This window comes from Bufo bufo, chromosome 9, assembly GCF_905171765.1.
Source record: "Bufo bufo chromosome 9, aBufBuf1.1, whole genome shotgun sequence".
Classification (NCBI taxonomy): Eukaryota; Metazoa; Chordata; class Amphibia; order Anura; family Bufonidae; genus Bufo; species Bufo bufo.
The window spans coordinates 75044317-75062161 of record NC_053397.1 but is presented as its reverse complement, the minus strand read 5'-3'; the positions used below and the strand labels follow the sequence as shown (position 1 = coordinate 75062161).

The 17845-nt window shown below is 47.0% G+C and overlaps 1 protein-coding gene across 2 annotated transcripts in view; it reads right to left on the bottom strand.

The window, feature by feature from the left end:
* Positions 1-17845, bottom strand: part of VAV3 (vav guanine nucleotide exchange factor 3) — a 259355-nt gene that overhangs the window by 50436 nt on the left and 191074 nt on the right. For both annotated transcript variants that reach the window (XM_040408568.1, XM_040408569.1), the window contains exons 16-18: positions 15809-15910; positions 6464-6555; positions 4970-4992 (exon numbers count right to left, since the gene is read on the bottom strand). In XM_040408568.1, the coding sequence (XP_040264502.1) occupies positions 4970-4992; positions 6464-6555; positions 15809-15910 (217 nt within the window). The remainder of the gene's footprint in view (positions 1-4969; positions 4993-6463; positions 6556-15808; positions 15911-17845) is intronic.

Sequence of the window (17845 nt, the reverse complement as noted above, 5' to 3'; positions counted from 1 at the left end):
ATCACTAAAACTGCTAAGTGTTGTGCCCCTTTGTCTCTGATCGGCTCTCCTAGCTCATATCGGAAAGCAGAGTACAGGTTCACAGAAAGTCTATGGCTCTCAGGAGAGCAGAGCCCAACTGAAGGCGTACAAGTCAGCTGAGAGCTTCTGCCCCGTCATTATGAAACCACCTGAAAATACTAGATCAAAACTTTGAGAGTTCAGCCCGACATGCTTCATCGTAACCGGCGTCCTCAGCTCCGATACCCCTGAGGACGCCGCCGGTTACGGCGAAACATGTTGGGGGAGCTCTGTTTCTTATTTTAAAATAGCAGCGGCGTTTAGTTTAAAGGGAGGGTATGAATGTAAATACCCCTTTGTATGGAGTTTGCAGACCCTGCTTGGTCACATCTCACAGCCAAACAAAACGCAGCTTGCAAGTTTTAAGCATTTATAGGGTTTTTATTTTCCTTTTTCTTATATTAGGCTACTTTCACACTTGCGTTGTTCTTTTCCGGCATAGAGTTCCGTCACAGGGGCTCTATACCAGAAAAGAACTGATCAGTTTTATCCCCATGCATTCTGAATGGAGAGTAATCTGTTCAGGATGTATCAGGATGTCTTCAGTTCAGTAGTTTTGACTGATCAGGCAAAAGAGAAAACCGCAGCATGCTACGGTTTTCTCTCTGGCGAAAAAAACTGAAGACTTGCCTGAACGCCGGATCCAGCATTTTTTTTGCCATAGGAATGAATTAGCGCCGGATCCAGCATTCAGAATACCGGAATGCCGGATCCGTCGTTCCGGCATGCGCAGATCGGTAAAAATGTGAAAAAATGTACAAGGCGGATCCGTCGGTCCGCATGACAAGCGGAGAGACGGATCCGTCCTTGCAATGCATTTGTGAGACAGATCCGCACCCGTCTCACAAATGCTTTCAGTCAGCGGCAGATCGGCGGATCCGGCGGGCAGTTCCGTCGGATCACACTGCCGCAAGTGTGAAAGTAGCCTTAGGAGAATTAATAAAAGTTATATTTTAAAAATAATAAAAAAAGGCCATAAACACAATTTATATAGCCTAAGCCTATTGGGTTTTACATGTTGATATCAATAGCAGCAATACATGTGAGAAGATCCTCAGCAAAAGACTGCAGTATGGACCAATGATTGATCATATCGAAACGCATCAAACAGTACAAACTGACAGGTACAAAATATAATAAATAATGGGTTCATTAAGTTCTAGCAAATAATGGATTGCAGACGCTGCAGATGAGAGGTGCACTTCAGGGTCCTGTGTGAGCAGAAAGTTACCGCACACTTGTCACGTACGGTTTATGTATAATCCTAGAAGTGAGCGTGCTGTTCCTGGCCTAGGAGCTCATGGGCGTCTTTCTTCAGATTAATAGCAGTCATGGCGCTACTGTCACAGGTACACTGCGAACTTAGAATACCTTGAGGAGAAGGCTTGTCTCAGACCAGTTACAGTATATTCCGTACTAAACAGAGCCAGGGGACCACTGGTGGAATTAGTGACGACGGGTAAGGATGAGTGACAGCTGACGCTATTCCTCACAACTTAAGTTACACTATCCCCAGAATCCTTCCATAGAGAGGAATAACCTTCAAAGCGGTGACTTTGTCCAAGTCTAAATATATAAGGAGAGAGGCTGCCTTTCAAGATGTAACGTTGCCAGCCACAAAAGACAAAACGTTCTCCAAGGTGTAAAATCTGTTCTTCACTGAATTACAGTTAAAAGACTCTGCTCAGAAAGAGAAAACATTTCACTAGTTCTATGATATACTTTAATAAAAAGTACAATAGTTTAAACTCTGGATTTTAATAGGGAAGTTAAAAAATTCGATACAAATAATCTAGCTTTTAGACAAGGGGAGGGAATGCAACTTAGGCCTCTTTCACATGGCCATATTGCGGACCGCATTTGCGGATCCTGAATACACGGGTGCCATTCACTTCAATGGGTCCACAAATCCGGAGATGATGAATGGGGCAGAACAGAACCCCACGGAAGCACTATGGAGTGCTTCCGTGGGGTTTCGTCCCGTACTTCCGTTCCGCAAAAAGATAGGACATGTCCTATCTTTTTGCGGAACGGCCGGATCGGGGACCCATTCAAGTGAATGGGTCCGCGATCCGCTGTGGCTGCCCCACGGACTGTGCTTGTGCAATGCTGGGCCGCAGCACGACCACGGGGCGCACATGCCCGTGTGAAAGAGGCCTTACTGTACTATGACATATGACTGCTGCAGAGTGCACCATGGGCCGCCAGGAGGGGCATGACTACTGTGGCTAGAACCATGTACATTTCCCCCAAATAGCCACCAGGCAGATCTAATGGACTCCACTGAAAGCTTCATTTATTATATTCTTCACCGAGTAACGTCAGCAGTGGTATGACAGGATCTGATAACAATGGAGGAGTCCTGGTGAACGCTGAGAGTGCCTAATAGTGCACACTAAAAGGACATTTTCTTAGTTTCTGTCCAAATTACAAAAACAGTGCAAAAACTGAATTTAATCAAACTAGAGAGAGCATGGGAAATCCGCAGAGTATTTTTTTGATGGGATAAACTTACATTTTTAGCAATAAATATACAAGAATAACAAGTCTTCTACATCTGACTTTCAGATCCACTCCTGACTCTGAATGCACCCTAAAGCCTATAGGACTTAAAGGGGTCGTCTCACTTCAGCAAATGGAATTTATAATACAAATTTAATACAAGGCACTTAATAATGTATTGTGATTATCCATATTGCCTCCTTTGCTGGCGGGATTCATTTTTCCATCACATTATACACTTCTTGTATCCATGGTTATAACCACCCTGCAATCCAGCATCAGTGGTGGCGCTTGCACACCATAGGACAAAGCACCAGCGTATGTGCATTCCTGCAGTCCCGGCCACCAGAGAGGCCGATGCCTTTTCCTATAGTGTGCAATCACGACCACCACTGCTGCACTGTAGGGTGGTCACAACCCCTGGAAATGAGCAGTGTATAGTATAATGTGATGGAAAAATGAATGAAGCCAGCAAAGGAAGCAATATGGACAATAACAATACATTAGTAGGTGTTTTCTGTAAACTTTCTCTACATGATAAATGCCACTGGCTGAAGTGACAAAACCCCTTTAAGGTGGCCACACTCTGGACTAATGCCGGCCTGACAGACCATCTAATTTCTAAGGGCATATCTCAACTTTCCCACAGGGAAAGAAGGATTCTCTGTTGGATTTAACCACGTGAAATCCCTTTGCACTCAGTAGAGATAAACTATGGGTGCCCAGTGGCAGGTTACCCCTTCCGTGTTCAGACACTCAGCCATGTAAAATAAATGAATACATCAAATCTATGTGTTATATTTTATCAATATCCTGAGTTCCTCTTGCCAGGATCAACCAAGACATATACTGTCTGGTAGAGTTGATCCCATTGATTAAACTGATACCTGTCTTGTGAAAATCAGTTGCTGCGTTCTCCGGAAAACACATTTTATTTTCATTTTTTTATGCAAAAGAGGGTTTCAGTGCACCGAGGGGCGTGGCCTGCAGGTGCCCCACCCCTCTGAATACAGACGCCTTTTTTCTCAGGAACGCCACCACTGGTTTTCACAAGATATTACTGTAATCAGCAGGATCAACCTCATCAGGCAGTATGCCTGGTTTAACAGGGTAGATCGTGCTTACTGGTGCACTTCAAGTTTATAAATTTATTACCATACAGTTTCGATCTGTTTTTTTTCCTGGTTACCTTGGAGGGGCCTCATTCACATTTCCGCATCTGTTTCACATCTCCGGAAAATCAGTCCGTGTGAAGAATCCGTGTTTAGTCCATGTGTCCATTTTCTGCCCTCTGTGTGTCATCCGTATTGCATGGACAATGCTCAGCTGGAAATTAAAGAGGACCTTTCATGTTTTTTTTTAATTCTAGATAAATACCTTTACTTGCTGATGCTGCCTCCCTGCCTGTTTTTTTTTAAATAAAATATCGTTCCTACGCCCCGCTGTGCCCCCTGTATTTTTCCCACTCAGTATGTTAATACTGAGCATCGGTACAGGGTGGAGGAGACAATGGGCGTCTCCTTCTCCCTGTCTGTGCCGCAATCCAATCACAGTGGAGAGCGTCACAGCCAGGGAGAAAAAAAAAAAAAGCTGAGCGGGAAAACTAAAGGGAGGCATAGGAGCGATATTTTAAAAAAAACTGGCAGGGTGGCAGCATCAGTGGGGGGGGTACCCCGCATGTAAAGGTATTTATCTAGAATGAAAAAAAAATGAAAGGTCTTCTTTCATTTCCAGAGCACTGCCTTCCTATAGTCCGAGAAAAAACACTGACTGACAACGGGCGCCATCTAGGTTGTGTCAGGGGTTTTTCGAGGACCCACAGACTTTAATGGGAATGTTTGGACCAAAGTAGTGCATGATCCCATGATTTTTCACAGTCAGTAGAAAAACACGTATATGGGAATAAACACATTAAAAATCAATGGATAAATGTGCTGTCCATGCAGAACTCGGACAGCACATGTCAGTGAAGTGTGAACGAGGCCTGAGTGTAACATGCCATACAAATTTGGCAGATCTTTATTATTTTAGGATGCATTCATTATTTTATTAATACATATCTGACATACTGTACACAAACTACAAGAAGTAACACATGGATTAATCCAGCTCTGCTACATTTGTCAATAGCCCTAAAAATGACCAGACATGAATCAGACAAAGATAACATGATGCCTGCGGCGTATCTGTAGTGGGTTAAACCAGCACTTCAGTGAATGTTTTCTATTGAGATACTGTTACCTCTCACTTTTCCTAATCACATACCCTTCTGCAGTTTGACAGCAACATGAAGACATATGTTTCTTCTGAAAACATACTCAACGCTGCTCTTTTTACGCAGCATATGGCAGGAGAATCTGTTATACAATGAGTGGATTATTGAAATAAGAAAATAAAACTAACCTACCCAAGCCTTCAAAGTACCGGACTCTGGAAGAAAATTAGAAAACAGCATTACCAGCGGGAAGAACAGGACACAGACTGACTGGACATAGCAGCGGAAATGGAGGTAGACTTCTAATGTAAGCAGTGGGCGGCTCTGGGGGCGCCCCTGCCACCCTCTCTGCTGTCAGTCAGTGAATACCACTTGGCATGTTTGGTTTCTAGTATACTGTATGTAGCAAACTGGGATAAAATTCTAGGAGCACAATGTAGGAAGGTCTTTAAAAAAACATGCAATCCTGGTTGAGATATTGTGCATTCACATGATGCGACAGTATGTGGCAAAGCAAATACAGACTTACACACTCAGCATCCACCTGTACCACACATGCCCTTTGTGAACCTGATCCTAGGGTTTGAAGAATCATTAGCGTCCCAAGACTAAGGCCCCTTTCACACGGGCGAGTTTGGTGAACGCATTGCACCCGCACTGAATCCGGACCCATTCATTTCTATGGGGCTGTGCACATCACTTGTGCGTTGCGTGAAAATCGCAGCAAGCTCTATATTGTGCGTTTTTCACGCAACGCAGGCCCCATAGAAGTAAATGGGGCTGCGTGAAAATTGCAAGCAAGTGCGGATGCAGTGAGATTTTCACGCATGGTTGCTAGGATGAAAGTCTATTCACTGTATTATTTTTTTAAATTATTTAACCATGTTATAAGGGAAAATAATAATGATCGGGTCCCCATCCCGATCGTCTCCTAGCAACCGTGCGTGAAAATCGCACTGCATCCGCACTTGCTTGCGGATGCTTGCTATTTTCACGCAGACCCATTCACTTCTATGGGGCCTGTGTTGCGTGAAAAGTGCACAAAATAGAGCATGCTGCGATTTTCACGCAATGCACAAGTGATGCGTGAAAATCACCGCTCATGTGCACAGCCCCATAGAAATGAATGGGCCCGGATTCAGTGCGGGTGCAATGCGGGTGCAATGCGTTCACCTCACGCATTGCACCCGCGCGGAAAACTCGCCCGTGTGAAAGAGGCCTAAGGGTTAAAGTCTATGAGCACTACGATGTATTAGTCAGCATATGGTGTGAAGGGTTACTTGTAAGGCTGCCTAAAATATATGTGTGAAAACATCTTAATTTAAATAGTACTACAATACCAAAACAATACAGTATGTTCATGAATATAAAAATTACTATTCACTGATGTCTGTACTGTATAGGATTCTCTGCTATTTAAAGTGCACATTGGTTACACTGCTCTGGCACATTAGTGGTTAAAATCAAACACGATTCCCAACTGTTTCCCTAGGTACTATTATGATAATTAAGGAGGGTCAGAGTCCTCATGAATCTCACATGCTACTCTAATTGTGCATATAAATGGCAGTTTTAAGAGTATATGTGCTGCAATAAAAACACATCACACGGCGAATGAACTTTAACTATACCTTCCTCTCTTTACAGTCTCATTAAAAGGCTGCAGTCACTGCTGATATTTCCTACCTCCACGTCCGCAGGTATCCACTCTGCCCAGGCACTCCTTGTGAGCCCCTGTCCCACACCTAGAACAAAAATATCCCTGGAAGAAGGTCCCCCTGAAAAAGAAATGTATTCATGGGTCTCCACCTTCCTATTAATATTATTTCTTTGACACATATTACTTTATAAGTGTACATGTCCAAAATGTAGAATTTAGCGACCATTAACACAATCATATTTTCGTTCCTAATTTTCGGATCAGATGCGGAACTACTCATTTCAATGGGGCCATATGGATGTGGACAACACTATGTCCAATCCGTGGCCCCACAAAAAGATAGAGTAGGTCCTTTTCTTGTCCTTTTTGTGGACAAGGATAGAACATTTCTAGAGAAATTTAAAAATAAATGGCACCATGCACTCGGCCGGGATCCGTGTTTTTTTAGTGGACCTGCGATTTGTGGACCGCAATCATGTGTATGAGGCCTTAACCCCTTAAAGACTCAGCCCTATTTCACCTTAAGGACTTGGCCATTTTTTGCAAATCTGACCAGTGTCACTTTAAGTGCTGATAACTTTAAAACGCTTTGCCTTATCCAGGCCATTCTGAGATAGTTTTTTCGTCACATATTGTACTTCATGACACTGGTAAAATGAAGTAAAAAAATTTCATTTCTATTTATAAAAAAATACCAAATTTACCAAAAATTGGTAAAAAAAATGCAAATTTCCAAGTTTCAATTTCTCTACTTCTATAATACATATTTTGACACCATGTCACATTTGAAGCCCCCCTGATGCACCCCTAGAGTACAAACTTTTAGAAACTACGGGATAGGGTGGCAGTATTGTTGGTACTAGTTTAGGGTACATATGATTTTTGGTTGCTCTATATTACACTTTTTGTGAGGCAACGCCGCAATCTAGTTTTAAACTTAGGACGTACCGGTACACCCTGAGTCCTTAAGGACTCGGCAAACATGGCGTACCGGTACGTCCTAAGTCCTTAAGGGGTTAAAGGCTTTGTACACAGTGTTCCAGCAAAATTGACCCTCTTAAAACTTAACTTTTACTTAGTTATACTCATAAAATAGTACCACTTCCGTGGTTCACCAGTGAATATCTGTGAAACAAATGATAATCAAAAAAATAATAATAGATACTTATACAGGGTAGCCAACCATTGATATGGTTACGATGGTTGGTGTACACAGGGCAGTGATGGGGAGTATTGGAGTGTTATTCCTATCCCTGTACTCACCCTTTGTAAAGCCTCAGCCCAGGGACGTCCCCTAGTGGTGGAGACTCCCTGTCCTCGAACCTGGACTGGCTGCCCTACGTACACCCTCCTCTCAATGACCAATATACCGGTACCCCGTGAAAAAGACGGATATAGCTTGTGTCACAGGTTAATTATCGTCTGTATTGACAACAGCCCATGTAGATGGAAAAACAGAAAAACATATGGTGTGAAGGTGTAGGTCACACCTATGGCACCATAAAAAAGCCCCTCGGAGGCGTCAAGATAGCTATACGCTCCCAGGCTTATTAAAACAAACACCCCGACGCGTTTCCCCTATTTTTAGGTTCATCAGGGGGTAAACCGTCATAGTAGAATTAAGATAATTATGATGTATTATGATATACTTATGATACAGATGGAGGATACAGTACCAGATAGCGCAGATACTGATAGGTGCAAGGAACCAAGGGGACCAATCAGATACATCCCACTTAGCATCAGACACGGTCATATATATCAGGAGCCCATTCAGATAGGGACCAATAATGTGAAGAATGAAAGAAAACCGGCACTCCCAAAAATCTTTGCTGGTGATAGATTTATTGGTCACTCATATAATGCGCGGCGTTTCGGCACTCACAGGTGCCTTTTTCAAACAAGAAGTGAGCAGCAGTATGAGTATATAAAGGCACCTGTGAGTGCCGAAACGCCGCGCGTCATATGAGTGACCAATAAATCTATCACCAGCAAAGATTTTTGGGAGTGCCGGTTTTCTTTCATTCTTCTGATTTTGGGATTACCTCCACACAAACCGAGCACCCCTCAACCAGTACGCTGTGCTGCCTGACTTCATTACACAGGGACCAATAATGTGTCCAGAATCATGCTCCCTTGCGCTCTGGTATCGTCCTGTTCCTCCAGGCTTTGTACACCTTCGGAGGCAATATTTCTTTATGACTGTATTTTACTCATTTTGGGCAAAAAAACGAGATTTTTGTATAACTTACCAGTAAAATCTCTTTCTCGCTCTTCCTTGGGGGACACAGAAGACCTTGGTATAGCTCAGCTCTCTAGGAGGCGTGACACTAAGTGAAAACTGTTAAGCCCCTCCTCCAGCAGCTATACCCTCAGCCTGGAGAGAGAGACTGCCAGTTGCATGTCCAAGTAGTGAGAAAAGGCAAAGTCCAACAAGTGGAACCAACAAGCCAACTACCCAACGGGCAAAACATATTCGGAAACCGTGTAGAAAAAAAACAATGAATGGGTGGGTGCTGTGTCCCCCAAGGAAGAGCGAGAAAGAGATTTTACTGGTAAGTTATACAAAAATCTCGTTTTCTCGCCCATTTTCCTTGGGGGACACAGAAAACCTTGGGACGTTCGAGAGCAGTCCAAGAGGGGAGGGACCACAGCACCAAGGCGTAGCACCCGAAGGCATCAAGGAACCGCCGCCTGCAAACCAGGCGGCCCAAGGCAGCATCCGCCGAAGCCCGAGTATGCACCCTGTAGAACTCGGTAAAGCGTGCAAGGAAGACCAGTGGCCGCCTTGCACAATTGCATGGCAGAAGCCCAATGCCTCTGGCCCAGGAGGTACCGACCACTCTGGTGAAATGAACGGTGACATCAAAGGCAGAACCCTGCCCTTGGTGCGGTAAACTGAGCAACAGCCATTCTGATAAAGCGGAGGAAAGCCACCCTGGAGGCCGTCAAACCTTTGCGCGGACCTCCTGGAAACCCAAGAGACCGAGCGTCGACAAGAGTCGGAGATCTCCAAGTAAAAACTGCAAGGCCCAAACAACGTCCAAATCGGTGAAGTGTCCGTTCCCGGGGGTGGGAAGGGGAGGACGATAGCCTCGTTGAGATGAAAGGCAGATACCACCTTAGAAGGAAGGAAGGGACGGGATGAAGAACAGCCCTGTCCTGGGGAAGGACAGAAGGCTCGGAACAAGAAGGGCCGCCATTCGGACACCCGTCAGAGACACGATGGCTACAGAAACACAACCGTACAGGACAGAAGGAGTAGAGAGAACTTCTGTAACGGCTCCAAGGGAAAGATTGGAGCGCCGAGAGCTCAGTATGTAATTCCCAGGGCGGTACCGGTGGACGGTACAGAGGAACCAAAGAGCCACTCCCTGGAAGAAGGTCTTGACAGGCCCAGAGGGCCAGGGAACGCTGGAAGAGGAAAGACAGCGCCGACACTTGACACTTCAAGTAACAGAGTCCCAGTCCCAGGTCCAGGCCGGACTGGAGAAAGACAGAACCATGGGGAGAGAAAGGCAGAGTGGGGGAATGCCCAGCTTCCCACAGAACCCCAGGTAAGAACCCTAAGTCCGACAACAGATCATGGACGAAGCACAGCCGGGAGCGAACACTAGCGTGCCCGCAGGCGGGAGAAAACCCAATGCGATCAGGCGCAGACCAGTGACACGGGCAGAAGGGTCGGCAAAACTGGTCCCGTCAGCCCCCGAGTTGGGGGAGCAGAAGGACAGACGGAAGGAACCGAAAGGGTCCGCCCAGCATCCGACAGATGCCAGGACAAGACAGGCTAATGTCGATGTAGCCACCACAGGAAGGTGTTCTACAGTCCCGGTGTGGGGGATCTAAGGACAATCTTGACCGAAGTAGTCCTCCCAAGTTACCGAGAAGGTAAGTCCACAGCAGGACCATTGCCCAGGACGGAAAAAGCTATCTGCACCCAGCGGGAGGGCAGAACGCGGTAGACCCGGTAAATAGGCACACAGCTAGTACAGCCAGTGTGAACGAGGGAGACAGAACGAGGCCACAAGGAACACCGGAACCATCCACGTGAACAACCATGTTCTCCTCAGAGGGGAGGGCAGTGAAGGAACAGCCTCTGAAGCCTGGCCGGGGCAGAAGCCACATCGGAGTGATCTGTCCCGAGCGGGAGTCAAAACAGAGCCGGCGAGAAAAAGCAGGCGAGACAGAGGCCGGCAGAACCCCCTCCAACTGAAAGGAGGAGTGGGCAACAGGGAAGCTATAGGACAGCTCAAACGCAGAACCCCCGCTACTCTGTGAGACGCCCGGCTCACCACCTCGCAGAAGGCGAATACCCTGAAGAACCCAAAGTGGAGGTCCCCCAGACCTGGGTAATCGAGCACCCAAGAGAAGTTGGGTGACCTTCCCGAGAAGAGCGGCCCGAACCTGGTAGCAGATCAGACTGAAGCGCAGAGGGCGCCAACAGGAAGGACTCATACTAGACTGCCTCCGAAGAGGAGGAATGGTAGTAGGCGAGGGAACCGTAGTCCCGCCAGAGCCAACGTAGAATTCGAGGGGCGCTGCAGACAGCACTCTCGATCATGTGACCGCTTGCGCAGGGAAGCAATGCCGCAGGGGGACGAATGGGTACGCATCTAGGAACCACGAACACTCCCCAGGTGGAAGGGCCAACGAACATGGTGGATACCGTCACAACGGAACCGCAATATACAATCCAAACCAGAGAATGAGTACCACCCAGCTCGGTGCAGTAGAGAGCAAGTAGAGCCCGTCCGGGTCAGGTGGACAGAAAGATCTCTTCAGAGAAGAGTGCAAGGCTTGCCTCAAGCATCGTATCCCAAGAGAAACAAGTATGCCGCAGGAAGCAGGGAGGCATACGTACGAGCAACCCCGTAAGCAGTGAGAAGGCCAACCCACCTACGGGAGGAGAAGGCATACACGGCCCAAACAACGCACAGAGCGCACAAGAACGTCCGCTCACTGCAAAATAGTCACTCAGCGAAGAGGGCCAGCCACACAGTCCCACAGAATCTACGGAAGTGCAAAGTGCAACCTGAAAGGGAGTTATGCACAAGACTAGTATGGCATGCGATGGAACGCAAGCAGTCCGCCCAGAAAAGGGGGAAATGTACCTGGCAAACACTGCAGTCGGCAAGAGTGCAAAGGCCCGCCCCAAAAGGGGGTGATGCCCAAGGCCAGTACTTACTTCAGAAAAGTAGGAACTTCCATATTCCGCCCAGAAGAGGGCCATGCACATGGGCACACAGTATCCAGCAGGAACACAGGAGGTCCATCTAGTGAAAGGGGGATATGCACAGGGTTATCCTAGCATTAAGTGAGTGTGCAATAACCCACCCAACACCGAATTCCGTGAGAGTGAAACTACTCCGCCATGAAGGGGGACATGTACAAGTCCAGCACAGCATATACAAGGACAGCCGTGAATCTCGTGAGCGTGCAAAATTCCGCCCATGGAATGAGGGGTGGTCACGTACAAGGCCAGCACCGTATCCAAGGGGAGTGCAAGCATTCCACCCATGTTAGATGCCATGCTCATGGCTAGCAACGTATCCGGAGAGAGTGCAGTATGCCGCCCAGAAAGGGGGGGTCATGCACATGGCAAGCATCGCAACCAGGGAGAGTGCGAGCACCCCACCATGGATGGGGGTCATGCACATGGCCAGCAACGTACTGGCGAGAGAACAAACACAGTCAGTGAGAGTGTGTGTATGTCGCCTGAGGAAAGGAGACATGCCCATGGCCGGCAGCGAAACCAGTGAGAGTGCGGTACACCGAAAGGGGGGTCATGCATATGGGCGGCAGCGGATCCAGTGAGAGTTGCAAGCACCCCGCCATGGAAGGGGGTCATGCACATGGCCAGTAACTTACTGGCGAGAGAACAACCCCAGTCAGTGAGAGTGTATGCATGCGCCTGAGGGAAGGAGGCATGCCCAAGGCCGGCAGTGAATCCAATGAGAGTGCAGCATACCGCTTATGGAAGGGGTCATGCACATGGCCGGCAACAAATCCAGTGGGAGTGCAGCGTTCCGCCTATGTAAGGAGGTCGTGCACATGGCCAGCACCGTATCCGGTGAGAGTGCAGTATTCCGCCTATGGAAGGGGGTCATGCACATGGCCGTCAGCGAATCCAGTGAGAGTGCAGCGTTCCGCCTATGGAAGGGGGTCACGCACATGGCCGGCAGCGAATCCAGTGAGAGTGCAGCGTTCCCCTATCGAAGGGGGTCGTGCACATGGCCAGCACCGTATCCGGTGAGAGTGCAGTATTCCGCCTATAGAAGGGGGTCACGCACATGGCCGGCAGCGAATCCAGTGAGAGTGCAGCGTTCCTCTATGGAAGGGGGTCGTGCACATGGCCAGCACCGTATCCGGTGAGAGTGCAGTATTCCGCCTAAGAAGGGGGTCATGCACAAGGCCAGCCCGCAGCCAGGAAGAGTGCAGTATCCCACCTAGGAAGGGGGGTCATGCACATGGCAGGCACCATAACTGGAGAGGATGCGAATTCTGCCTACAGAAAGGGCCGCATGCACTTGGCTAGCGCTGTATCCCGGCGAGGGCAAGAAAACCGCCTAGAAGGGGAACATGCACCTGGCCAGCGCCACAGCCGGGGAGCGCAACACCATGCCGCCTATGGAAGGGGGGCATGCATACAGGCAGCACTACTGAGATGAGGCTGCGGCGTCCTGCGCAGCTCACAAGAAATCCATTTATAATACAGCCTCTCTGAGGCAGAAAGGGGGGCCACTATACAGGTGCACAGCCTCTCTGAGAGGCATGAAAAAAGGGGGCCAGCCATACAGGGCCATTGGGAGCCGCCGGTACCCAAAGGGTTAACAGGGATCCAGCCTGGGGGGGGCGGCACTGCGATCCCCTGGGGGCGGGGGAACCTCCAGGCGGGAAGAATTCGCGCCTGGAGAAGTTCCCGCTCCCTCCAACAGAGGCCGGAATTTTAGCCGGCCTCTGTGCGGCCTAGTAGACAGTGAAGCCGGGGCCTAAATTTTTGCGGCACCCGGCTGACCGGGGCCGCACAGTATTCGAGGTACCGCCGGGACCTGAGCCTGAGTGGACGCATGTCCATGCCGGCCGCTGGTGCCCACCCCGCGGGTCGGAGGCGAGGCCTTACGCCACAGCCGTCAGGAACGGGCCCCAGGCCCTGATCAGCGCACCGGTAAGGGGATGGGGGGACCCTGAGACCGGGTGCCCGGGCGGATAGAGGAGGGACGCCGGCAGGAGAAGGGAGACAATGTGGCTGAACCTATGTTGCAGCATTCTGCAGCTAGCGGTGGGGAGACAGCCAGCTGCAATGTCCTATGGAGGCCAGGAGGGGAGGAGAGGGAGCAGATTGTCGCCCTGCGGCACCCCATGGGCCAGCCTAGGTCCAGCAGGGAAGGGTCCAGAGGCACAGTATGGGGTCAGGCACGCAGGAGACGGAGGGTGGGAGGCTGGACGTAGAGCTGGAGAAGCCACTCTCTCACCATCAGCCGTCTTCACCCTCGGTCCGTTCCAGCAGGGTCGCCCCTTCAGCTACTGGCACCGTAGTGGCAGGACGCTGGAAAAGGGACTTGGCGTGCGGGCGACCCTTGCACTGGCGGGACGCAGGGGAGCTAGACTGCCCTGGTCCACCTTGCCTTCTGTGGGGGAGGCAGCAGTGCGGGTGACCGGCACTGGCGCAGCTCGACCCCGGGAGAAACAGAGAGGTCTATTGCGTCTCTGTTGTCCCTGATGGTCTGGAAGAAAAAGAAAAAGGTAAAAATCAAAAATTAAACAGCAAGGAGAAAACAGCAGGGAGTGTCTTGCCTCCTTGGACACTAAGCAAAAACTGGCAGTCTCTCTCTCCAAGCTGAGGGTATAGCTGCTGGAGGAGGGGCTTAACAGTTTTCACTTAGTGTCACGCCTCCTAGGGAGCTGAGCTATACCAAGGTCTTCTGTGTCCCCCAAGGAAAATGGGCGAGAAATCATATTTTCTATTGGCCTTTATTAAAAATATTGACCCGTTCTGTTTTTAACCCTTAGGATGCCGGAGGTTTTTTTTTTTTTTTTTTTTCGTTTTTGCGTTTACATTTTTCTTCCCTATAATCCATAACTTTTTTATTTTTCTGTTCACATATCCATATGAGGGCTTATTTTTTGTGGGACAAGTTGTACTTTCTAATGCCACCAGTTAATATGGCATACAATATTCCAAATGGGGTGTAATTGGAAAAAAAAATGCAATTCCTTCACCATTTTACAGGTTTTGTTCCCACGGTGTTCCCTTTGTGGCTGTGCCTTTCAATCTCTGGGTCAGCACGATTGCAACGATACCACATATGCATAGGTTTTTCATGTCTAAATAGTGTAAAAAAAAATTAAAACTTTAAAAAATATATATATTTTTTTTTACTTCACCTACTCTGACCCCCATAACTTTTTTATAGTTATATCTATTCGGCTGTCTAGGGGCTTATTTTTTGCAGGACTATCTGTAGTTTTTAATTGATACCATTTTGGAGTGTGTGTGACTTTTTGATCACATTTTATAACAAATTTTTGGGTAAGAGAAGCGATGTAAAAATGTTGAATCGGCCATTTTGACCCTTTTTCCCATTATGCCATTCGCCGTATTGGAAAAATATTTTTATATTTTAATAGTACTGGCGGTTTTACACGCATGATGCCCATAATGTTTTTTTATATTTTTATAATATTTTTTGTTATATATGTATTTTTTTATTCTACAGAAAAAGGGGTGATTTAAACTTTAATATTTTAACTTTTTTTTTTTACGGCTTTGTAGCTCGTGTTTGAGGCTACAAAACTATGTATTTTTTTATTTTTCTTCTGTATCATTATGTTTATTATATATCCTTATTGGTACAGAATTGGTAATTTCTTATGTTAGGCAAAAAAAGAATTGCAGCTTCAATACCCTAGATCTTTTCAGAGAGACCCAGCGTATTGAAATCAATTACAAGCATCCTCATTGGCCGCAGAGGATGCAGGTAAGAAGCCTGGAAGTGCAAGCTTCTTTTGTTTTTAACCCTTTAGATGCCGTGATCACGGCATCTAAAGGCTTTAATGACCACGATCGGTTTGAAACAGCGAAGACCCGCCGGCCATGGTGCCCACTGCACGCACGTTTGTCCATCACTCCAGCGCCGTACATGTAGGGCACAGGAAGAAAAGGGGTAACAGTTTTTCTAACTGTGTACAATGCACTAATAAAAATTAGTACAATGCACTAGTAAAAAATATTGCCCCAAGGTGTAGCCTCTAATCTGTTAAATCCAGGACAACATATGTCAGTAAACAGAACCCCTCATACCCCAGCAGCCTGTTATATACAATTAGATGGCAAGTAATATCCATTAGGCCTGAAGTATCAGATAAATTACCTGAGCAGCATCTGACAAACTTTGCAGGATGTAACTCGTTCAAATGTATGCATCTTAAATTCATGATTACTGGAGGTGGCATATTCTGGGTGAATGTTGGACCTAAATGAAAATACAGCGACATATTAGAAAATGAGCCTCAGAAAACTATGTTCTTAGCAACTCACAGCAACACTTCAAATCACACATGCACTTTTTGACTAAATGCAGGAGTGTATACGAAAAGAGATCCATAAGGGCCCTATTAGACTGCACAATTTCAGGCCAATTATTGGGGGAAACAAACACTCGTTCCCGATAACTGATCCATATAACTGAGCAGCTGATCAGTCGATGAACAAGCAAACGCTCATTGATCGGCTGATGGGCCGATAATCGTCCGCATATCTCAAAGATCGGGCAGTGTAATACCACCCTAAGGGCTCATGCACACGACCGTTGTTTTTTTGCGGTCCTTTTTCACAGATCCGTTGTTCCGCATCTGAGTTTTTTTTCCCTCTGATTTAAGTCCTCTTCCATTCCGTTATTCCACAAAACATATCCGTATGGTTTCCGTATTTGATCCGTTTTTTGTGGATCGGAAACGGAAACCGTAACTTATTAATCACCAAACACATGAGCAACATGAGCAATATGGGCAATATTGACTAGAATGGGGCCTCGGACCGTTAGTTGCGGACAACAATAGGACATGCACTACTTTTTTGCGGAGCAGAAATACAGAAACGGAATGCACACGGAGTACCTTCTGTTGTTTGTGCGGACTCATTGAAGTGAATGGTTCCGCATACAGTCCGCAAAAAACCCCGGAACGGAAGCGGAAAGAAAATAAGTTTGTGTGCATGAGCCCTAAGACACGTCTTCTGTCCTGACATGTCTACTTTAGTAAATTACAATTCTAGATCGTATTTTCTCAGAATTCTACGTTGTGTTGTTCCTCTGTTATTCCTCCCTTAATATTTTGAATAAATTATCAATTGGCTGTTACCAGTTGGGGGTCTGTCCATACACACCCTGACATTGTTCCTACACAGTCTGATATCAGCATTGGTTGGACAAACTACTTTAACTTCATAAAAATTCTTGAGGAAAAGGTTCCCCCAGAAGTTGTACATTACGGTGAATGCAACAAAAGTCATATGTCTGATTAAAAAAGATAATTAAGGGGTTTTCCAGGAGTAGAGTATTGATACCTATTGTTAGGATACAGTAGGTCATCAATATCTGGTCAGGGGAGGTTTGACACCCGGCACTGCCACCAATCACTTATTTGAAAAGGCTCAGGTGCCATGGCCTCTTCAAGCAGCTGATCGGTGGGGTTGCTGAGAACACCTCAACAATATTATGCTCCCGGAAAACCCTTTTAACATGTGTATTTGTTCCAGAAATTTCAGCGATTATCCCATTTATCTTAAGTCTGATCAGATGCAGCAGAAGCAGCTCCGGTTAGATGCATTTTCCAGACAACAAATCCGCCACTGCACCAAAACTGCACGTGTGATTCCAGCCTTTATAATAACATGAATGAACTGAATAATTATTCAGTGGCATGTATCAATAGTTTAATTTTCTTCAGACTGGATGGGAAACATGTACAGCATTTTTCCTCTGCTGTGTATCCGCTGATCAGTCATAAAATGAAAACAGTGAACGACACGGATTATCAAGTGGCACCAATCCATTGGGATATACAGTGTTAGGCTACGTTCACACCTCCAGTAGCCTGATCCGTCGGAGAACAGCTTGGCGGAGTTCAGGGTATTGGACTGGATACTGCCGTTCAATGCTGGACCCCATAGACTCTAATACAACTTTTTTTTTTCTCCTGCTAAAGCCCAACACTCATGCTGGAAAGTGTTCAATCAGTGAAGAAAGCCAGTATCAGGCAATGCCGGATCTAGTGAACTCCAGCAGGCTGTTCTCTGCCGGACCAGCCGGCTGGATCACGTTCACAGAGATGTAGCAAGTAAAACATCAGGAAAAATGGGCAGTCATAAGGATCTGAACGACTCTGACAAGGGCCATATTGTGAGCTAG